The 25136-nt window shown below is 39.5% G+C and overlaps 1 protein-coding gene across 1 annotated transcript in view; it reads right to left on the bottom strand.

Annotated features, from left to right (window-relative positions):
- Positions 1–1528: 1528 nt before the first annotated feature.
- Positions 1529–25136, bottom strand: part of tcf20 (transcription factor 20) — a 24647-nt gene continuing 1039 nt past the window's right edge. Inside the window, exons 2-5 of the mRNA XM_079377666.1 lie at positions 11373–19213; positions 8158–8251; positions 7999–8048; positions 1529–4894 (exon numbers count right to left, since the gene is read on the bottom strand). Coding sequence (XP_079233792.1) covers positions 4832–4894; positions 7999–8048; positions 8158–8251; positions 11373–18287 — 7122 coding nt within the window. The 5' untranslated portion in view covers positions 18288–19213 and the 3' untranslated portion in view covers positions 1529–4831. The remainder of the gene's footprint in view (positions 4895–7998; positions 8049–8157; positions 8252–11372; positions 19214–25136) is intronic.

The raw sequence follows: 25136 nt of genomic DNA, 5'->3' as shown, positions 1-25136 counted from the left end.
CAAGCCCAGTAAATGCTTCAGCTCACACTTTTGAGATTCACATTTTCAACTGCTGTGTGTGTGTGTGTGTGTGTGTGTGTGTGTGTGTGTGAGAGGGAAAAAGACAGGAGCGAGCAGAGCAATCTCTCCAGCAGAGGGCACTCTCTCTCTCTCTCACACACACACACACACACACTCCCACACACACACACACACACACACACTCCCACACACACACACACACACACACACACACAGAGACACACACACACACACACACACACACACACAGACACACACACTCACACAAAGACACACACACGCACACACACACTCACACAGAGACACACACACACACACACACACACACGCACGCACGCACGCACACACACACACACACACACACACACACACACACAGACACACACACTCACACAAAGACACACACACGCACACACACACTCACACAGAGTCACACACACACACGCACACACACACACACACACACACACACACACAAACACACACACACACACACACACAGACACACACACTCACACAAAGACACACACACGCACACACACACTCACACAGAGTCACACACACACACGCACACACACACACACACACACACACACACAGACATACACGCACACACACACACACAGACACACACACTCACACATAGACACACACTCACACATACACACACACACACACACACAGGGTTCTCAGAGAGAACAGAGAGCTCCTCAGGGGCTCAAATGGGCAATGTTTAAAAAAATAAAATAAAATTATATGTCAAAAGTTTGGATACATTACTATTTTATATTTTTATATTTATATAGTCACTTATGGTCATCAAGCCTGCATTTACTTGATCAAAGTTTGAATATACTTTGAAAGATTTATTAGCAATGTTGGAAAACTGATACTTTTTTCAGGATACTAAGAATAAAAAGTTTAAATAGAAGAGCATTTATTTCAAATATAATTTTGTAACAATATACACTACCGTTCAAAAGCTTGAGGTCAGGATTTTAGTTTATTTTTTAAAGAAATTAGTTTTTATTGAGCAAGGATTTGTTAAACTGATAGAAAAAGTGGATCAATATTGTTAGAAAACATCTCTATTTTGAATAAATGCTGTTATTTTTTTATCATCAATGAACCAAAAAAGTATCACAGGTTCTTAAAAAACTAAATAAAATCAATCAGCACAACAGTTTCAACACGGATCATAAATAAATCATCATATTAGAATGATTTCTGAAGATCATGTGACACTGAAGAGTAATGATGATACAGTTTAACACGTTCACATAGAAAACAGCTATTTAAATTGCAATAATATTTCACAATATTCGTTTTTTCTGTATTTTTTGATCAAATAAATGCAGGCTTGATAAGCAGAAGACTTTCACAATGCTGCATAATTGTCCAAAATGGTATTATATATGTATTATACATGACAAATGGGCATTGATGAATTCTGTAAGATTCTACAATATGGATTTGTAATTAAATCGACACACTAGCGTTCATTATTGATGAAAAAAGGTTGAAAATATTGTTTGGTTTATTGTTTTCTTCCGTTGAGAGCCTAGGTTTCTGAACAGACTGTATAATATCAGTCGAGCACAACACACACCTCAGATACGGAGAAACAAACAGGAGTTTCTACACAGTGTCATGTTCATTACAATTCAAATGCATTTTGTTTTATTGACCACAATATCTTTGCTATTTCTCTGAGAGGGGCACTTTTGAATCATTTTGAAAAAAAGGCAGGGCCTGGAGCCCCAAAGTCAGATCTTTAATGTTTCTATGAAGTCTCTTCTGCTCACCAAGCCTGCATTTATTTGATCCAAGGTACAGCAAAAACAGTAATAGTGTCAAATATTTTTACTATTTAAAATAACGCTTTTCTATGCCTTGCGAAAGTATTCATACCCCTTCATTTTTCTTCAGGTTTTGTGTTGCTGCCTTATGTTAAAGTGCTTTAAATGACTTTTTTCCACATCAATCTACACTCCATACACTATAATGGTAAAGCAAAAAAAAAAAGAAGGGGTTTAACATCTTTGCAAATTTATTAAAAATAAAAAACTTCCATTGCATAAGTACTCATACCCTTATCTGGGACAGTTTGAATTTAGCTCAGGAGCATTCATATATCTTATAGGTGTTACTAGACTCTGAGTGAAGGTAACCTGTGGCAAATTGAATTGAATGGGTCTGATTTGGAAACGCACACACGTCTTAATAAATGGTCCAACAGCTGATCATGCATATCAGAGCACAAACCAAGCCCTGGGGTCAAAAGAACTGCCTGTAGAGCTCAGAAACAGGTTTGCGTCAAGCCACACATCTGGGGAAGAGTTCAGAAGAAAACAAATTCTGCTTCATTAAAGGTTCACAGAAGCATGTAGTCTCCGTTACCCTTAATGGAAGAGGTTTGGAACAACCTGGACTCTTCCTAGAGACTGTGAGATATAATATTCTCTGGTCTGATGAACCTCTAAGCCTCATGTTTGAAGGGAACCAGCTCTGCTCATCACCTGCAGAGCAGCATCCCAACAGTAAAGTGTGCTGGAATCAGTCTCATGCTGTGGGGCTGTTTTTCAGCGGCAGGGACTGAGGGACTCATCAGAGTAGAAGAAAAGCTCAATGCACAAAAATATAGAGATAGCCTTCATGAAAACCCAGTCCAGAGCATTCAGAACCTCAGACTGGGCAGAAGGCTCACCTTCCAACAGGACAGTGACCCTAAACACAGCAAGAGCGGCTTATACACAACTCTGTGAATGTCCTTGAGTGACCCAGACACAGCCTGAGCTTGAACCCAATCAAATATTTCTGGAGAAACCTGGAAATGTGCAATAAAGCAGACTTGACTTGACTTGTCTGCCTCATCCAACCTGACAGAGCTTGAGACGTGAAGACGTGAGAAGAATAGCAGATAACTGCCAAATGATGATGAGCAAAGCTTGTCGCATCAAGCAAAAAATACATGAGGCTGTAAAGGTGCTCCAGCTAAATATTTAGTTAAGGGTATGAATACTTATGCAATGGACTTATTTGAGTGTTTTATTTTTAATACATTTACAAAGTTGTGACAATTCTTTTGTTTTGTCAGTATGGTGTATGGAGAGTAGATTGATGTGGGGAAAAAAGTAATTTAAAGCAGTTTAACATAAGGCAACAAAATAACGTGAAAAAATGAAGGGGTATGAATACATTCGCAAGACACTGTATGTGTTAAACTGTAATTTATTTCTGATTGGAAACATTTCTGATTATTCTTATTATGTTGAAAACAGCTGAGTAGAATGACTCAAAATTCAGAAGAACAGCATTTATCTGAAATAAATATTTTGTAACATTATATAAATGTCTTTAACATCACTTTTGATCAATTTAAAGCATCCTTGCTAAAAAGTTTTTTCCAAAAAAAAAAAAAAAAAAAAAGATACAGACGCCAAGCTTCTGAATGGTGTAGTCTATAATGTTGCAAAAGCTTATTATTTCAGATAAATGCTGATCTTTCTATTCATCAAAGAATCCTGAAAACAACAACTATGTTTTCAACATTGATAACAATATTATTAATAAATGTTTGTTGAGCAGTAAATCAGTATATTATAATGATTTCTGAAGATCATGTGACACTGAAGACTGCAGTAATGATGCTGAAAATACAGCTGCGCATCACAGAAATACATTACAGATTAACACATATTCACATAGAAACAGCTGCTTTAAATACTAAAAATATCTCACAATATTACTGCTTTTGCTGTATTTTGGATCAAATAAATGCAGACTCGATGAGCAGAAGAGACTTCTTTAAAAACATCACAAATCTTTGACTGGTAGTGTAGATTGAAATGGTGCTTAAAAAAATACTCCCACTGCTTTTATGGAGAACACTGGGCTACTGCTGCATGAGCGCCAGACGATTTAGCAATGATCAAACAAACCCTCGTGTAACGAGTAGTTATTCAGCTCTGATATGAGAATAAATCTCCATGTTGTTTAGGTAGCGTTCTGAAAGTGTACAACATCCCCGACTGTAAAATGAGCACTTTTCATCTAACGACCGAGCTCATATCTCGGCTCTGAAGAGGTTTTGTGGAATGAGTTTTCCAGCAGAGAGACACACAGCAATGAAAATGACCAGCTTCTCCACTGTATAACTGTATTCATGAGTCAGAAGCATATGGACAGTTTTCTAGTACATGTTTTCATATGGTGATTCTGTTCTGCGCTCTCCTCCGAACGCTGCCGGAATGTTTGTCTCTGTCGGCCGTCATTGGAAAGAAACGGCGACCCCTTCTGGAGCGCTGGCAGATCTCACGATAAAGCCTGCGCAAGCCAGGAGTCCGGTTCAGAACGCAGTCCATCTTCCTGCCCCAAATAATGCATGTCCTTCTCTCATCTACAGCACAAAACCCTCGGAGGTGGAAAATAAGAACACTTATCAAAGGACACACACACACACAGGCACACCTTCGAAGGCAATATACGTGCGTCGCCATGACAACAGCGTCTCTGTGGCAACGGCGGCGATGTCATCGAGTGATGTCATAACGGCGGCTGGTCCTGGTACGGAAAAAACGCTCAGAACTCTGTCTCAGTCTACGGGTAAAATACTGATTAAAACAATAGCGCGGTTTAAAATAATGATAATACGAGTTATGATAAAATACTACATATAACAGGTGTAAATACACGGCCTCTCTCAGTTCTGCTGCTCCCGACGCGACACTAGGACAGATAACAGATGAAAGGCAGTTCCCTCTGACGCAGGTGATGAATGAGTAATTAGGGTTTGATCACAGAGGGATCCTCATCCTCGCTCCGACTGCTCCAGACACGCCACCGCCGCTCCAGGCTTGACCGCTCTGCTGCTCTGTCCGAACACAAGACAGACAGACGGACATCAAACACTGCACAGAACAGGCCTGCAACGCACTTGGAGTCTAACGACAAGCAGCAGCACAAATACATACAAGACAGCAAAGACACTAATGAAATAAAACACTGACTATCAGCCTCTTTCACTGCAAAAAATGATTTCTTAGTGTTTTTATTTTCTAGGAGTAGTATATGTGACCCTGGACCACAAAACCAGTCATAAAGCTCAGTTTTGAGAAATTGAGATGTATACATCATCTGAAATCTGAATAATAATCTTTCCATTGATGTATGGTTTGTTATGATAGGACAATATTTGTCTGAGATACAACTATTAGAAAATCTGGAATCTGAGGGAGCAAAAAAATCTAAATATTGAGAAAATCTCCTTTAAAGTTGTTCAAATGAAGTTCTTAGCAATGCATATTACTAATCAAAAATGAAGTTTTGATATATTTACAGTAGGAAATTTACTAAATATCTTGATGGAACATGATCTTAATATCCTAATGATTTTTGTCATAAAAGAGAAATGTATAATTTTGATCCATACAATGTATTGTTGTCTATTGCTACAGATATACCCGTGTTACTCATGACTGCTCTTGTGCTGCAGGGACACATATTTATTTAATGCCATGTCAGAATCTTAGACTATTTTCATGGCAAAAACAATTAAATAAATACAAGTATAACAAATACAATCAAAACCAGCAAACAAACAAACACAAGTTACATTACACAAGATTTTTTACATTAACATATGATAAAAATTCTAAAATCTTTTCTGGCAAAATTATACTTAATAAATCTTTAAGAGAGTTCACTTCATAAAAGAGTTTTCTACATGCATTAAAAACAGGACAGTCTAATAAAATATGTTTGATAAGAAAGGGGGTCTTGTTTTCTAGTATAAATATCTAAACATTCTTGAAATCAAGATGTGTTTACTTGACAAGTAAAAGAACTTACGATATTAAGCCCCATTTTCCAAAAAAAAAAAAAAAAATGTATATATATATATATATATATATATATATATATATATATATATATATATATATATATATATATGTATATATATATATATATATATATATATATATATATATATATATGTATATATATATATATATATATATATATATATATATATATGTATATATATATATATATATATATATATATATATATATATATATATATACATATATACATATATACATATATATATATATATACAATTTAAGCAAAACGAACAAAATTTGATTCTTTTTTTCAGAAAACAATTTTACTTGTAAAATAAATGCATCTTGATTCAAGATTTTGACTACTTTAGTAATTTCCATGAGAAATCTTAATGTTTGAGCATAACATGATATTCTAGGGAACTGTGTGCTTTCCTATGTTACCCTTTTCTATTCTAACATGACGATGGCTCTGTGTATAAGGTAAGGTTCATAAAAAGACATGATTGACTGAGTCAGTTTGGAAGAACTTGACTGGTCTGCAGAAACCTCTGCTGTGATTTTAAGAGCCAAAAACTCATCACCAAACACCAATGACTTGTACATACACTACGTGGACAAAAGTATTGGCACCCCCTTCTTTAGAACAGGAAAAAGGCACTTCCAAAACTGTGGCAACAAAGTTGAAAACATAGTTCATGTGTATAAAAATTGTATTTCCATCTCTGTTGCAACAGTTTTGGACGTGTCTACAATGACTGTATACCATATGTATCCATACGTCATTGGTGTTTGGTGATGAGTTTTTGGCTCAATTCCAGTATACACACTAAACAAAGACCGACTGGTTTGTCCATGTTGTTTTTGTTCACTGCTGTTGTTGTATGTATTTGGAAGCCAGAATGCAAATCCATTGACAGTAACATTCATTAGCCAAACTCTGTCTGTTTTATGTGTCGCTATTTATAACAAACCATATTATACATGCCTTGTCATGAAGTCGAACCGCCGTGCAAGTGTGAGCTGAAACATGGGTGGATTTTTTTTTACCGAGAACCACTGCAGCCCTAGTATAGAACTATCAAATCTATAAAGTTTAAAGGATAAAGTTTTAGAAAACTATAGAAGACTCACTTTAATATTTGCAAATGTGACTCTGACTTTCATCCGCGTCCGCGTTTCATCCACAGAAAGACGTCAAAACAAAAAGTCACGTAGCATTTCATTTAGCTCAGAAGAGTCAATATACACTAGTAGTAGTAGTATATTTTTTATTTAATGCCATGTCAGTATCTTAGGGTTTTTTAATGGCAAAAACAATTTAAAAAATACAAGTATAACAAATACAATAAAAACCAGCAAACAAACAAACACAAGTTACATTACACAAGATTTTTTACATTAACATTATAAAAATTCTCAAATGTTTTCTGGAAAAATTATAAACACTTTAAGCGAATTCACTTCATAAGAGTTTTCTACATGCATTAAATGCTGCACAGTCCAATAAAATGTGTTTTCTTAGTTCACTACGGAAATGAAGTCTAGAAAACAGCATTTCACAAAATATTAGACTACTCATTATATTTTACTTTACCTGTTAGTGATGTCTTCATTATTTAACGTTTTTTTTTAAATAAATCTGTTATGAATCAAGTTATGACAGCCACTGTAAATAAATATATTTCGACAATAAATAGAAATGTTATAATTTAGAAGTTAATTGCAAAATTGCATTACGTGCAATTCACATGTTTGCATACATTTTTCATTTGAGTGTTTATTATATTTAAAAATAAAGAGTAATTGAATTTAAGTTTGGGATCGGTTGTTAATTGTAACCTTGTAGTAATCTGAAAGAGCTCCCTATAGTTTAGAGCAGAAGTTGAGGTAGATTTTTATCCCTAAGAAACTTTTAGTTCTAATTGAATTTATTTAAAGAAAGAGGCATTTGTTCAGTTAAAGCACTGTTTAACAAAAAAAACAAAACCGTCATGTTTGTGTACCGTTACAGCCCTAGAACCTGGATTTGGTTTTTTAGTGCTACTGTCTCACAGAGACTCCGATATACACTTAATGCCTTGGTGCTTCTTGATATTTCCATATTAGATGTGAAGTCTTGTTCTCTTACCTTGTGCTTTGGACACCTCAGAGAAAAGTTGTCTTCATTTAGAGAGCAATCTAGATTGAGGTTAGAAGAAGAAGGATTTAGCACTGGCTGTCAGTCACTCATAATGTGGATGTTGCTTTGTTAAAAGCGAGTGCAGACCAAGGTGATGCCACGTCTCACCTGCTTCCATGGCACAAAGGTAGTGGTACCTCAGCGTGCAGCCTTTACTGTAGCAGCCAAGTGTGGAGCCCACCATCTCACAATGAGAGCAGCTCTGAGGAGTGCAAACGTCAGAAGCATTATGGGTAAAATAAACAACCGTATACTTGAGACAAGTCACGAATTTTAGTGCTGTCAATCGATTAAAAAATAATTAACTAATTGCACTAATCACGTTTCTTTCTGAAATTAATCGTGATTAATCTTACGTAACTTTAGAGTTTTTAAATATACTTTATATTGCACTAATTTCACATGCAATTTTCAAATTAATGTAGAAACAACAAAGACGGTATATTTTTACATGTCTTACATCTTTTTATGACTAAAGGCGAGTATCACTGATACCAATAATACTGATGTCTCTTTGAAATAGATTTTTTTCCTAATATTTAACAATTAGCCATCCAACTTTACAGAATAAATGAGAGCTATCATTTTGAACTTTGTTAGACTTTAAAAAATAACTTCTAATTTAAATGTTAGAATGTTCAATTCTACATGAACTGTTCCCTCCTGATGGAATGAGCTGCCCAACTCAATCCCAGCAGCTGAGACCTTAGCCATCTTCAAGAATCGGCTACAACACCTCTCTTCCATCTTTATTTGACCCTCTAACTCTAGCACTCTCGATTTTAATTCTATTCTTTAAAAACAATGTTCCTTTTAGACTTGCACTCGGTTCATTTACTAACTGCTTGTTTTCTTTAAAAAAAAAAAAAAAAAAAAACACTAGCTTCTATATTCTTTTTGTATTCTATCTATTTATTATACAATTAACAAAAGCAAAAAAGGCCTCTAACATAGTTTGCTCTATTATTTTTGCTATCCTTTTCTTTTTATTTATTATACAATTATAAAAACACCTTGCTGTGTGTACTGCGTTAAGCTAACAGACTTGTTACAGCACTTGCATATCATTGCTCTTTTGTTGATTTTAATTGCTTCCATTGTCTTCATTTGTAAGTCGCTTTGGATAAAAGCGTCTGCTAAATGACTAAATGTAATTTAAGTTAACTTAAAGGTCCCATGGCATGAAAATTTCACTTTATGAGGTTTTTTAACATTAATATGAGTTCCCCTAGCCTGACTATGGTCCCCCAGTGGCTAGAAATGGCGATAGGTGTAAACCGAGCCCTGGGTATCCTGCTTCTCCTTTGAGAAAAGGAAAGCTCAGATGGCCCGATCTGGAATCTTCCCCTTATGTCGTCATACGGGGAAAGGTTACCTCCCCTTTCTCTGCTTTGCCGCCCATGAGAAAATGAGCTACGACCGTGCGAGGCGAGCGCAATATTTTTTTTTTTCCTCGAGAGACATCATGGCTTGCAAACGAGCGAAGCACTGTTTTGCGTCTGAGTAATAAACTGCGCATATTAACAGACAAATTATGTTCATATTTAAAAGTCCAAACAGTCAGTAAGCGACAAGTGCTTGGAAACGCTGTTTAGTAAATGATTTATTGATGAGTCTGCTGCTTTAAGGCAAACTGAAAGCGTTGCTTCTCTGATGCTCGCTGCTCAGAACAGATGCCGAGAGAGGCGACACTGCGCCGGGAGAGAGACCTCACGCTCGCGGGGCAGTACTGGAGACATCTTACAACTGAATGTCGCTAGGTTTGTTAGTATGTACCCATTATGGGAAAAAAAGCCGCCTAAAGGGTCTGAAAGTTACTAAATATTGTTCGTGCTCGTGTGTGTGAGACACGGGAGCTGATGGCAGCGGGCGGTTGATATTGTTGCATTCCGCCCAGGGAAAGTCCATGTGTGGGAAACACTGACCGTATCCAGACCTAACCATTCGGAGACGTCCTGCTGTAGTCTCTGAGTTGCAACTTCTTCATCCGGTGCTTCTCCTTCTGCATCAAATTCTGGGTCAAACTGAAAAGCTTGAACGACTGCGTGTCTACGAGCCATTGCGATACATCCACTGTCAACATTAGCGCATGGTACCATGGCCGTAAGCTGCAGGACACACACCCACCCTCCACCTTGCCCCGCCTCTCTCCTCATCATTAGCATTTAAAGTGACAGACACAGAAATGGCTCGTCCTAAGGAAAGCTCATTTTGGGACTGGCTCGTAGTGGCTGAAATTCTGCACCAAGGTTGAATTTCGGGAACGAGACTTCAGATACAGTACTAGGGACCACTTAGGCCTATATAAAAGCATCCAAAAAACAGCATGTCATGGGACCTTTAAAAAAAAATCTTCACATAAACCCATTATAATAAATGTCATATTTAGCTACCTGTGCAGGAAAGTAGGAAATATACAGAAATTGAATAAAGTGAAATGCACCAAATTCTAAATTAAATATAGATGAATCCTTAAAGCTACAAAAATTATTAATTTCCTTTTTTCCCTTTTGTTCTGTGGAATAACAGGCATCACAGCAGCTGGTTATTAGGTTATTTGGCTGCCATCACTTTAAGAGCTGGGTGGTGATGGCGCAGTGGATAAGACACATGCCCTTGGTGTGAGAGACCCGGGTTCGAATCCACTGTGAGACACCAATGTGTCCCTGAGCAAGACACTTAACCCCTAGTTGCTCCAGAGGCGTGCGACCTCTGACATATATAGCAATTGTAAGTCGCTTTGGATAAAAGCGTCAGCTAAATGAAAAAAAAAAAAAAAAAGAGCTGCCGCTGCTGAACGCGAGACGGTTCTGACATGCATCGTATTTTCTCAAAAGTCTTTACCTTTTATATATTATAGCACTTTAATGTGAAATGATATACAGCGTGCCAGCGCATTTGTGTGTGCAATTGAAGAGCATGTGCTACGATCACAGTATAATTTGTATAATGGCTGACAGGACAGGAAAATTGGTTTTTACTGACACATGGCCTGACAACATCTCATTTGGCCGCAGTAAATTGTTGCTCTACTGAAGCTCCCTCATCACCGGTGACATTTCTGCGCTCGATAGACTCAAACCTGACGCGAAGTTGGAGTGCGCATTTGATGTGGTCGTAAAGACGTTCTGCGTCTAAATAAAGCAATTCTTGTCCAGAAAAAAGCAGCAGTTGTGAGTGTCGTGTGGCCAAACCTAGCACCACCCCTGTTATAACTTAAATATTTTTAACAGTGTTAAACTGGAAAAATGAATCGCTAATTCTGACAGCACTAATTTTCACACAATACAGCAAGCCAACAAACTGCAGCTCTTTCCACTTACTGTATCTCTAGCACCATCTAGTGCCTCCTGAAGGCCATACAGTCTCCCATTGACCAGGTATACGCCACTGGTCCAAACGATGCAGCCCTCGTGCACCCACAGCTCCTCGGTGTCCAGAGGCACGAGTGGGAGCTGGGCCAGTTGGGCCATGGGGCCCAGAGAGTCCAGGCTGGGTGGCGGGGGCTGGAAGGGCAGGGAGGCTTTGCTGTTGATAGGGACAGTTCGAGGTAAATCTTCACTAGACTTATGTCTTCGTTTGAAGCGCGGATGGGATGTCAGTTTTCTGTGCTGGGGCCTTTGCTGTATATTTTCGACGTGCATCTGCTTCAGTATGACTTCAGCATCCAGGTCTTGAGCTTTTGATGTGCCCAGCCCACTCGTCGGTTCTGCAGCCGGATCCCAGGTGTGAGCCGTTACTTTTGAGGTGGAGCTGCTCGCCTTAGCGTTCTGGAAAGGCATTTCTTCACCCACGCTGGGAGAGAAAGTGCCAATGGTGGTGGCTGGGGACGTTGGGTTTGTTGCCTGACTTACTGTGCAATCGCTATCTGTAGATGACTTGACATTCTGAGGGTCCTGTAATCTTGTATCCTGGGGAGTCGTTTCTGTTGGAATGGGTGCCATACTGAAACCTGTGGTAGCTGCCCCATGGTAGGACAAGGTTTGTCGCACTTGAGGTTGATTCTTAGGGAGCTTGGCTGCATACTCAGCTGGGTAAAAAGGACCATAGAGATCCCCGAGATGTTTGTAGTTGGCCCATTTCTGGCAAAGGCAGCATAAGAGGCGACCAGCTTGTCCCGTCTCTGATGTCACAGGTCCTGGCAGAACATATCCAGATGTAGGAAGTGTCTTCCCTGACTGCAAGGCAGAATCAACTGGCTCTGAAACCCAGTTTTCTTTTGTTCTTTCATTTTCCTTTTCTTTTCTCACAAGTTGAGATGACAGAGGAGTATTTAATGGGCCATCAACCACCGAGTGTCCAGCTTTGCCTCCACCTTTTGATTTTTCATCATCTGCGTTAATGATTGTACAGACAGCCCCAATCTCGGCAATCTTTTTCTCCACATGTATGTAAGGAGCAAAAGTATTACTCCTGGCATCTGAGAATATTCCACATGGGCTGATGTTTCCCCTACTGCTCGCCTGAATGTCCAGCTTCTCTTTGGAACCCATCCCTCTTCTTCTCCTTCTCTGATCGCCAAGAGTCTCGTTGTCCTCTTTCCCCTTTTTCTGTCTATGTCTAGCTGGCTTCACATCTAACTCCGGCTGGGTCTCCTCACACTCTACATCCACTTTCACCACCTGGGTTTGAGCAGGAGGTGTCAAAGATGGACAGGGTTTCTGGTCAGGTGGTGTTAATACTTGGGGCACTTCACTTGCAGTGTCTGGGATTGGGACAGTCTGAGGTTCAGCTGTGGGTGAGGGAAGAGAATCTGCAGGTATGCTTGTTGCTGCATTCTGAATTTGTGCTTGGGCACGTTTCTGCTTATTCACACTGCCCACTGGGCGACCTTTTTTCTTACCTGATGGAAAATAACCTTTGGGGACACTGCTTTCTGATGGTTTAGACTCTGAACTTGTCAACCTGAGAGAAGTCATCTGGTGCTGAGCTGCTCTGGACAGAAGGTGGTGCCCAGGGCTCTGACTATGGCCAGTGGTGGTCCCATAGTAATCACCACCTGGGTAATCATCAAAGCCCATGCCAGTCTCTTGAAGTTTCTGCCTCAGCAGGTTAGCAGCCGACTGCTCACCTCGTCGAGTTTCCAGCTGTTGATAAGTGTTTGTGAACTGCTGTATGTCAGACAATGCAGAAGAAGATGGAGGAGGTGATCCCTGTACAGGACAAGGTAATGGAGGAGCTGGTGGAAGGGGTCCTAACAAAGTAAAATCATCCTTATCGCTTTCACCCAATGACCCTGAAGATCCAGCAGCACCTAATCCAAAGTCAAAATCTTTTGGCAAACTTCTGAGGGCACTAGTACTAGAAGCTGTTGCACCTGGTTTAAGGGTCTGAGAATCACAGGAGAACGCATCTTCAACTGCTCTGTATGACATAAGATCATCTAAAGTATGAGAATCATCAAGGTAAGATAAGCATGCTTCCTCTCCTTGAGGAACACTGGAAAACGATGTACCACCCTCAGGGTCTGGCATATCAGAGGTGTAATGAGATACCTCAGAGAAGTCCGATTCCACATGACTATTGTTGAAGTCATTTTTTTTCACACCAGGAGTAATTTTCCGCACAATCGCCTCAAGTTTTAAACCATGACCCTTTCTTGGAGGCACAAACTTTGCTTTGGACTGAGGAGGTGAATTAGTGCTGGATATAGAATGCTGTATTTTGGGAGATGGCAATTTTGGCTGAGTATCACTACTGCCAGAACAATTGCTGGTTGCAAGTCTAGAATCAGAGTGGGATTGAGAAAGTGGGGAGTGATAAGCTGATCCTGACCGCTGACCTGGAACATCCTGATGTTGCCTCTTAGCAGGAATAGGAGAAATAAAAGATCTAACTCTCCTTCTCATGATTAAAGGGTTGGTTTCACCGGATGTTCCAGTTCTGGTTGCTCTCTGTCCCAGCTGAATCCCTTGGTTAGTCTTACTAGTGTGCCCAGCAGGGCTAACAGCACCAACTGGAGCCAGTGAGTGGAAAGATTTGGCTGTGTCATCCGCACTCTTATCTGAAATGTCCTCTTCTCCAAGTTTGGGGCCAGCATTTGTGACTGGCTGAGAACCTACATGCTCATGAGGGACTGTAGTGGGTTGCCCATCTCCCCCTCTTTCAGGATAAGTGTCCCACATTTTCATGTCAAAGTGTGAACCAGGATAAGAGTGCTGTCGAGATAGGTGATGCTGACTAGGCAGAATATCACTTGAAGCTTGGGATTTACTCTTCGGTTCAGAAAGTCTCTGAGGAACGTGCCTGTCCATTCCTCTTAGCCTTTGTCTGTCAGGAGTCCAGTCTGGTCTCTCGTGAGGAGATAAACTCTGTGGAAATGCTTGTAACTTGTTAGTAGATGGTGTGGTTTTAGAATATGCTGATACTGTGTGGAATGATTGATGAAGTGTAGGAAGGGAGATAATTTTTGGTCCATCTATGGTGTCACTGAAACCATATGCTCTGAAACCATCAGCAACCTGTGAGAAAGACTGGTGCCTTGGTGGTGAGGACAAGGGATTTGAGGACATTTGCAAAAGATATGGCAGCTTGCTGGTGGCTTCACTGTTGCCTTTGGCACTGCTGGTCTTTTCTATATCGGAATCAGCATCTACAGGGGGATGAAGGGGCTTATTAGATTCCTTACTGGGTGGCGTGCTGCAGTAACCATCTGTGTTCTGACCTGCAGTTTCAGTCTTTAATGAATCCTCCTTGTTTTGTGCTTTCTTTGCTTTTATTTCTTCCTTGCAACCTCCTTGCTCATTTGATCCAGATGAAGAAAATGGCTGCTGAATGACTGAGGGTCCAGAGGACCCAGAGTGTCCTCTCTCTCTTTCTGGTGTCGTTCGTCGAGAAGGGGACACATCGCAGATTACTGAGCGCCTTCCTGAGGATATCTGAGATTGAGTGTGACTGATAGGAACTATACCGCATGCCAATGGCTCAGCTTCCTGTAAAAGCAATTGTTCCACAGCGGAAGGAGAGGTACCATATCTGGATGGTTTTCTGTGCTGCAAAGAATGGTCAGCCAAGTTAATGTGCTTTGAAGGGACTCCTGTTGTGAGATCTAAAGACTGGTGCATGTGGGCGGACTGGCTGGGAGACAGACTGGTTTTGCCTTTTTCTAAAGAGATCCCATGAGTCACATTGGGCTTATGTGCTTCAGAATCCCAAGAGGGACGAGGAGGGCCTAAAACAACATCATTATCTGGTCCCTGATTTTGACTTGAATTTGGTGGTTTTCCGGAGGCCATTTGACTGAACTTGACATTAAGTCCACTTATAAGTGTTTGAGAGCCCAATGCATGTGAACTCAAATTTTCAACCATACTGTAAGGTAGTCTAGTTTGATAACGGTGCTGTGATGTATCTTGAGGCTGTTGGTGAACACTAGATGTCTGGTCGGGACGGCTATAGCGTCTATCTAAGTGATGACCCTGGAGCACTTCTTGCAAAAGACTTGGAAAAGACTGCTGAAACTGAGAACCACTATCCTGACTTCTTGAGATGACAGCCCTTCCCCCCTCCATAGCAAAAATGCTAATCTCCTTCCTGCCAATAGACCCATAGCTGGCCTGCAGCGGATAATTCTGGCATCTATTTGTGCCCATACTACTCGCTAGTCCTAACTTTCCTTTGCTTTTTGCAGCATTATAATGTACCTCAGGATTGCTGTATTTAAATGGTGCTGGGTGAGACTGAATAGAGGGTTCAGAGTTTTGGCCAAATTCTTGTTTAGGGGAAATATCATACTGTGACACATATGTTTCCATGCACATCTCCCCTTCTCCATTGTGATTTCTTGTCTCTCTTAAGACATTCACATCACGTTGGTCCCCAGGATTGCTGTGTTTGTTTGAGTAATGAGAAACACCATAACGTGATGATTTGGCTCCCGTGTGCTTGCTTGATTCAGTATTCACTTCAGATCGAGCAGAGACAATAACTCCAACACCCCCAACATTATGTTGCTCTGAAACATTCACATTTTTATTCATACTTTCAAATTGTTGTGCATCGGTCTCGGCTTCGTCCTTTGTGGGCAGGACTGACAGTCTGTTCTCTGAATTCTCTGAATCACAGGAAGGATCTGCATTTTCAACTTCGCTTTCTTCATCTTTTATTATTTTGATCTGGCATCCCTTCATTCCACTATCATCGTCATTACAAAGGTCTTTTTCTGGCACATAGTTTGGACGTGCTGAGTGAATGGGAGATGGCGGAGCAGGGGGATATACTGGTTGTTTTGGGCTGGGTTCTGCAGAAGGATGAACTGATGGTGGTGAAAAAGAGGAGGCAGTCAGGGTTTCTGGCGTCTTTATTTGAGACGGTTGTTTTGAAGCTGTTGAAATGACTCCAGTGTTGACCTGGAGATCCAATACTTGTTGACTCGCTTCCGACAGCATCTGACTCTGTGATGATGGGAAGCTTTGTGGCTCAGATTCGTTGCTTGTTCCACTTGCCTGCCTAATTCTCTTACGTTCAACTTGTTGATGCCCTTTTGCTTCCAGCATCTCAGAACTCTCTTCATTCACTGTGGTCTGACCGCTGGCGCTGGAATTTCCAGATTTGTTTTGGTTGACAGTTAAAGACTGAGATCCTTTCTGCATCTGAAGGTGATGTGCACCATCTCTGCTCTTCTTCTGGGGCAGCACAGTGTCTGTTAGAAGCATGTGCTGCACTGTATTAGGTAGATTCTCCACTTGAGAGGTCAGAGCATTGAGACTATTTAGACCAGGGTCCTGCAAGAGTTTGTCATGAGGATACAGGGAGCCATCTTCTCCTGGACCACCTCGAATACTTTGTCCCATTCGGTTCTGATTTACGGCAGCATGACCGACACCTGCACCGTGGTTCAAAACAGACGCTTTAGTGCCTGCGCCGCTACCACAACTACTGATGCTGCTATTTGAATTGGGAGTGGGGCTCAGCTGAGGGACGGTCTGCAGAAGACGTCCATGGCTTTGGCCGCTGCGAGCATTTGAAACAGAGGGGTGTGACAATGGCTGCAGAGGAGTAGCGGCACTGTTTCCTTCAGAACTCCCCATTAGTGGAGATGAGGAGGAGCTGCAGCTTGGAGACTGTACGGCAGACGGAGCAGGAGAGGGATTAGAAATGGGACTGAAGTTCTGATGAATGTGAGCCTGTTGACTTTGGGAATGCATAGGAGATTTGGCCAGGTCTTGAGAGGGGTGTGAAGGCAGAGCAGGGCTGGAGGACACAGAGGAATGGGGCAGTTTGGTGTGCAAGTGTCCTTGGTGCTGCATTTTGAGGGAGAGGTCATAACCTGCTCCAGTGCTGTGCTGAGATGGACGCTGGGAATGGGGGGCATGCTTGTGAAGGGACTGAGATTGCGGCGAATATGCCGACGATGTGTAGTTTTGTCCCATATTCTCACAGCTGTTTGAAGCAGATGAACTTGTATGAGTATTTGGATTAGACTGAGTGGGAGAATTATTCATTTTGGCATCCGTGCTGCTGCTCGTATCGTATCTTTGCGGTGGGGAGTTATACATTCCAGTAGAGCCTGATGTTGCATTTAGGGGGGCGTAGTGTCCAAACTGAGGGGGGATTCTGTTTCCAGAAAACGGGTATGTCCGTTGATGCTGACCTTGGTGCAATCCTTGATATTTCTGGCCATGCTGCCGTTGATGCATCTGAGCACCTGATTGTACTGAAGCAGCATGAACCAAACTGTATTGCTGGGAAGGAGAAAATGAACCAGCGCCACTGCTATTACTACTCCCAACTGCAGAGGCACTGCCGGAGCCATAATCCATAGAGTAGGGAGAAATCATTCCAGAGGATGACCCTAAACCAGATAGGTGGTACTGATGAGGCGCATGTCCATCCACGTTTGAGTATCTAAATCCTGCGCCATACGCTGCTCCGCCTCTTCTGCTTCTCTCTCGTCCACTCACAGAAAAATAATAATCCACACTGTCCTTACGGTAAGAGTTCCCTCCTCCTCCTCCTCCACTGTGAGCGTTTCCCGGCGTCATCTCTCCAGTTGTTCTTCTGGATCCATAGCCGTGTATAGGAGAAGTGTGTAGAAGATGCTGTTGGCTCCGCAGGTGCAGGTGCTGCCCATGACTCTGCAGGGTAGGTTGAGCTTGCTGTATGGCCACATAGTCCTCTGAGTTTCTGGGAGATATCTGAAGATCCGAAGGGTGGGATTGATACGGGGAACCAACAACACTTCCTCCCCGGCCAAACCCCGGATGAAGAGGAACTGGACTGTTGGGAAAGTTCTGCATTTTTGTGTGTACAGTTCTGCAAAAGCTGCTATTAGCAACTCTACTTTATCAAAAGGATCCAAATGGCAAACTGGAATGCTTAGTATCAGAAACCTCAACTCACATCTGTCGCAGCAATATAGGAGGTCCCAGCAAATGTCTTAAGTAAGATTTAGAAAGCCAGGAGATTCAATTTGCTGCTTTGAGTTAAAACATTAAAAACAATGTGAAGATGGGAAATGCAGCAGCCGCACATTCATTCACAGCAACGGTGTCACAAATGCCACTACGTGGTTTGGCACTAGATCCAAAGATCTCTGTAAAAAGATGAATGAAGGTTTAGTGTTATCACAAAATGTCTATCAGCCAAGAGGTAAAATTACTCCACCAAAATAGCAACTCAATTAAGTTTCATCAAGAGAATGTCAATATCTTGATTCTGTAGTGTGAAATATCTCCTTGCCATTTGGTAACTGTGCGAACGGATGTGGATAGCAGCCATGCAGTAGAATTATAATAGTTCAGTAACAGGTTTGCAACAGACAAACAAAAAAAATCTTTCTCCAGTTGCCACATGTATTCACTGACACTGAAAATAGCTTGAGAAAGATCAATTCTTCAAGATCATGACTTTTTTTCATATTTCCTGTGTAACAGGGATTTTCGGCACGTGCTCAAGCCAGGTTTCACGAAGATCTTTGCCAACAATTTGTTTCCAGCTGTATCCAAACATTTGTCTTTTCCCATGTTAGTTACTCAGTCCAGCAAGTTTGTTGTTTTCTTTGATCGTCCAATCCTTGCCCGTTACTGTAAGGTGTTTTTCAGAGTAGCCGGTCCTAGCTCCAGGTTTTCTGTGGTCAGACCATGTCATCCGGTTGCTCTTTTAATCCAATCCTCTCAATATGATACAGTCTTTCTCTCTCTGGAATCTGGAAGCTTGAGATGTTCTGAAAACAGAGGGAAAACACAGCACATATTGAGAACTTTGCTTTAGTGTGGCATTCTTATTTTTAACAACTAAATAACATCCCAAGTACACTTAGTCTGAAGGCTATTTGTCTGTAGTCAGTCTACATACAAACATTAAAATGGCCATGAAATCCTACATCTCACGTTCTGAGAAGTTAAGGGTATACTCCACCCAAACATTTAAATTCTCTCATCAATTACTCACACTCGTGCCATCCCAGATGTATATGACTTTCTTCAGAGGAACACAAATGAAGACTTTTTAAAAAAATACTCTGAGTCAGTATATTGCACGTGTATGGGATCTCCACAAAGTGGACGCTTCAAAAACCACACAAAACCAACACGATGGTAATCCATACAACCCCAGGTGATGAATCAATGTCTTCTGAAGTTAAACAATAGGTGTGTGTATATATATATATATATATATATAAAAATATATACACTACTATTAAAAACGTTTTGAACCATAAATCATCACTTCCGGCCAAAGTTCATAGGTGGCTATTGGTATTTTTCTCACCCACCCTTGTTGTTTTGCTTCTGAAGACACCGACTCATCAACTTTGGTTGTATAGATAACCATTATTTTGACTTGCATGTTTTAAAAGTGTCAACTTCTGCACTAGCATTATATAGACTCCAGTGTTTCCGCTATGCTTTTGAGCCTTGCTTATTTAAAGTGAAAGAGAACTCAAGCGCTCTCTGCCTCCACAGATCACGATGAACTACAGAGAGTGACAGCTTTTAATCATTTTTAAGGGAGTTTGAAAATGTGATATTGATTTAATAGACAGTTCAGTAAACAAGAAGTGAATATTAAGTGATTTATGTTGTCTGACTATAACACTACTGCCTGATTTTGCTCCATTTCATCAAGGAAAATAGTTCCAAATAAAGGAACAGCTGAGCATTTTTAACATATAATTTCAGTTATTTAAATCATTTAATATTTCTATATTAAAATTGCTATATTTAAAACATTAATCTCAGTATAATCTCAATATTGCACTCAAGCCTCATTAAACGGCTGAAAATGTCCCTACAAGCAACTTTTATGTTCTTCAGTGCCACCATGATAACTTATGTTTTATTCTATTTCTTATGATTTTTTTTTTAATTAGAAATTTCAAAAAGCTTATAAGTTTCTGAATTTGACATAGATGATGACATACTTTTAATAAAATTATAAAAATGCCATTACAAAGGTAAAGTAAAATGCCCCTGTAAATCACTTTAAGGAGTCATATCATATTAGGAAGCTAATTGTTTTTATCAGATTTGGTTATTGATCAGAAGGTGCTCCTAAATGTATTTATTTTAATTAGAGGGACAAGAGCTCCTAAAAAGAACAATAAGCGTAGAGCGCTGTAACAGTATTTTAGATCCCTGCACGAGGTCTTAAAGAGACAGCAGCCTAAATAAACCTGCTGCTGTCTGTCATTACTGTCTATTTATACAGTGAACACTATCCAGGGCTATTTTACTGGTGAATAGATTCAGTTTCTGTAGTAATTCAGCACCCAGTATTATAGTTACACCTAGAAGTACTGTTCATTTCATTTGCATTTATTATTGTTTTTGTGTTGTTCTCCTGATGATTGTTAGGTTCATTTGTTCTTATTTTAATATTTACTTGTCTTTTATAGTTAAAATCAATTAAATTCTGAGTGCAGGTGATTTTTGTGTGGTTCATGGGAAATAGTCCTGCCATCACAGCTGGAAACACTGGACTATATGGATTATTTGTCTAGAAATCTTTGTTTGTGTTCATGAAGAAAGGATCTTCTACAGCATGATATTGATGATTTCTCCAAACATCAGCCAGCACAGTCTAGGTGCACGCATAATGGCACTTACACAGCGATGCGTTTGACCATGAATGCAAAGACAATGATCAAATGTGAATGCACAGAGAAGTAATTACGTCTTTGTTTCTTCTGCTTAACGCAGCTAGAGTTCTATTGAGAACCAGGAGTATGGCCGTATTAGACCAGTTCTCTTTAACCTGGCTTACACACATAACACTATAACATTTTTCTATCATTCAACTCTGTTAAAGGCTGCTTTAAATAGTTCAACCTGAACCAACACCCGGTGGAGTTTTGAGAAGTTACATGCTCATTCATTCATCAAAACTTACACCAAAGCACTACTAAGTGCGTCTGACCGACTGAGAGACATTCAGACATAAGGTGTTAAAGTTCCTAGTCTTAAAAGCATGACAGTTTCACATCACTTCACCAAACACTTTCATTTCTAGAGCCTTAGAGCCTACAACAGCAGAAGAAGCAGAAAAACACCAAGACTTTAAGACTGGGCAGCTTTACTTGATCCAGTAACATCTGAAGCACAAAGAGATCCCGCCAAACCGAATACTGTACGATAAAGCTAACTCACTTCAGTTCATTGAACACATTTCACGTTTATGCTCATTTGGCAGCATTATCTGCGAGAATCAGCTAATCTCATCACAATCCATTTGATTACAGGGATTAAAATAGATTTAGATTTCCCCCAAAATTCAAGATCAGGGGCAAAAATACCCCGTATGACTTTTATACATCTTTATTTTTATATCATATACCCCCGGTTTCACAGACAAGGCTTAAGCCTAGTCCTGGACTAAAATGCAAGTCTTAGCTGTTTCATCTGAAAGAAATTAGCTCTGACTGATCTTAATATAAATCAGTGCCTTGGTTTTGTCTCAAGATGTAATATTTTTTTTGTAAAAAAAAATTAAAAAATGTTTATTAAAATGACTTAAATGTCCTAACTGAACTATGGCCTAATCCTGGTCTAGTCTAAGCCCTGTCTGTGAAACCAGGCCACAGCATAGAATCTTTTATTTTTATATCATATAGTTAATATCACACAAAGAGTAGAGTTTTCTCCAAATATCAGCTGCAAGCACGATATTGATTTGATGAACAGCTCAATAAACAAGTCAATATTAATCGACTAGCATTTGAGACACAATAACAATAATAATTCTTGTTTTTGGTCTATTTGATCAAAGAAAATGTTTTTAAACGAAGTCTCTGAGTGACACACGACGGTGTTTGGTTACCGAATCAATCAGCCGTTTGAACGAATCAGTTGAATCAATGACTCACTGCTGGTGATTTTAGGTTTATATATGAAGCATGCTTTCGCTTTTCACCTCCAAATAATGCATTTGTAACAGCAGGTTGGTGCTTACTTCCTTTGTCCTCTATTCAGTATCAGGAGTCTCGTATATGTGCTCTTTCACACATATCAGCTCAAATATTTAGATGACAATTGTATTAAATCACAAAACACAGAAAACTCAAACTTTGGGGAAAATGAAATGGAATTAATACAAAATCATTACATTTCATAGGGCCGTAATGCTGTTAAAATTATAATAAATGATCAGTTTTAATATATTTAATGAACTGCTGGATGTGGTTTTAATGACTAATATTAATTACATTAACAAAATCCAGAAAAGAACTAAACCAAAACGACAGAATTTTGAAAAAAAAAATGTATATAAATAAATAACATAATTTGGAAAAAAATAAAATGGTATTAATGAAAAAAAGGATTTTGTATGGCCCTAGTACTGTTAAAATTCTAACAAATTATTTGTTTTAAGTTTTTAATGACTACAAAATAATTATAAAAACAGTCTCCAAAAAAATAAATAAAACACAAAAACTTAGAATTTGGGGGAAAATATATAAAACGTAATTTGGGAAAAACTAAATGGAATTTTAAAATGGAAAACATAATATTTCATAGGCCCTATTACTGTTAAAAAATGATAATAAACTATTTTAATATGAGCTCAATTGATTAGACATGGCTTTTAATGACTAAAATTAATTACAAAAACAGAATCCAGAAAGAATGTAAACCAAAAACACAGAATCTGGAGGGAAATGGAATTAAGGCAAAAACATAAGATTTCATAGGGCCCTATTACCGTTAAAATTATAATAATTCATTAGTTTTAATATGTTTTATGAACTCAACTGATTAGACATGGTTTTTCATGATTAAATATTAATTATAAAAACAGAATCAAGAAAAAATAAATTAAATCAAAAACACACTGAATTTGGAGGAAATATAAATATAAAACAATTTGGTAAAAATAAAATGGAATTAATACAAAACAACATGATTTCATAGGGCCCTATTACTGTTAAAATTATTACAAATTATTAGTTTTAGTGTTTTATGAACTTAATTAGACATGGATTATCATGACTAAAAATTTATTATAAAAACACTCTCCCAAAAAATAAATAAATAAACCAAAAAAGAAAGAATTTGGGCAAAAATACATAAAACATAATTTGGGAAAAATTAAATGGAATGAATGTAAAAACATAAGATTTCATAGTTAAATTATGCCTATTAGTTTTAATATGTTCTATGAACTCAATTGATTAGACGTGGTTATTCGTGACAAATTAATTATAAAAACAGAATCAAGAATTTTTTTTTTTTTTTTACCAAAAACAAAGAATTAAAAAAAATAGTAAATAGTATACATAGAAAATAATGACATGTATTTCATAGTTCCCTAAATATGGAGGAGTGTTCTGGTGGGTTTTATTGGCATTCCCTGATGACTCCATCAGATTAAAGCAGCTATTAGTCTTTTCAAGCACAGCGGTGCGCTCGTGACTAAACAGACCTAGACTACACCGCTGTCTTTCAGACTACAACCCTTCAGATAGTCCACTACGCAGAGTCTTTTGTTCACTGCATCGAAGAAAACAGCACAAATCTTCTGACTGCAAACATGACGACTGAATTCTCACACGTCTGCAAGACATCTGTTAAAGATCGCTTGATCTCTCATAAAACCAGTCTACCAAATAAACCAGGCTTGTTTCAGTTAGTCGGACTTCTTTTGAACCAAATCAACTGACAGTAAGTCAGACTAACTGAAGTAAACCTGGCTTATTGTTGGCCACTGGAAAGCATCTGCCAGACGTCTTGAAGATGTCCGTTTTACATACACTCTAAATCAAAAACATCTCAAAGGCATCTAATAAAGGTCTATTTGACATCTGCAGATGAGCAAACACTCTAAACGTCTACAAGACACATCGCTCATCTGCGTCTATCAGATGCCTTTGAGATGTTCATGTGTGTAAATCTGAATCTTAAAGACGTCTGTCAGATGTTTGCACACCGCAGATCTTTAGCAGACGTCTGTGTGCCATCTTGCAGACATCACATAGACGTCTCGGTGATGTAGGTGTGGTATATCAGTATAAACCATACACTACTGTATTCCACCGACTAGAGCGAGACTCGGTAGCACAGACAGACGTAATCCATCTATGGTCTGGGTGTTTAATTAGCCGAGTCTTTAATGAGGGTCCCAGGAACTTTAATGGGATCATTAGTCATGTGGACACGTGTCTATTGTCTCTCGCACAATAGCAGTGACAGCGGCTGCTGTCTTTCTCCAGCCAAACTAGCCCTGAGACAGATCTGCTACCTAAATACACCGCTTGAGATGATCCTCACAGTCTCCTGTGTGTGTGAGAGTGTGTGTGTGTGTGAGAGTGTGTGTGTGTGAGTGTGAGTGTGTGTGTGAGAGTGAGTGAGAGTGTGTGTGAGAGTGTGTGTGTGTGAGTGTGTGAGTGTGAGAGAGTGTGTGTGAGAGAGTGTGTGTGTGAGAGTGAGTGTGAGAGTGTGTGTGTGTGTGTGTGTGTGAGAGTGTGTGAGAGAGTGTGGGTGTGTGTGTGAGAGTGTGTGTGTGTGTGTGTGTGAGAGTGTGTGTGAGAGTGTGTGTGTGTGTGTGTGAGAGTGTGTGTGTATGTGAGCGTGTGTGTGTGAGAGTGAGTGAGAGTGCGTGTGTGTGTGTGTGTGTGTGTGTGTGTGTGTGTGAGTGAGTGAGTGAGTGAG

Source organism: Barbus barbus (genome assembly GCF_936440315.1).
Source record: "Barbus barbus genome assembly, chromosome: 3".
Lineage (NCBI taxonomy): Eukaryota > Metazoa > Chordata > Actinopteri > Cypriniformes > Cyprinidae > Barbus > Barbus barbus.
This window is presented reverse-complemented; position numbering and strand designations above follow the sequence as displayed.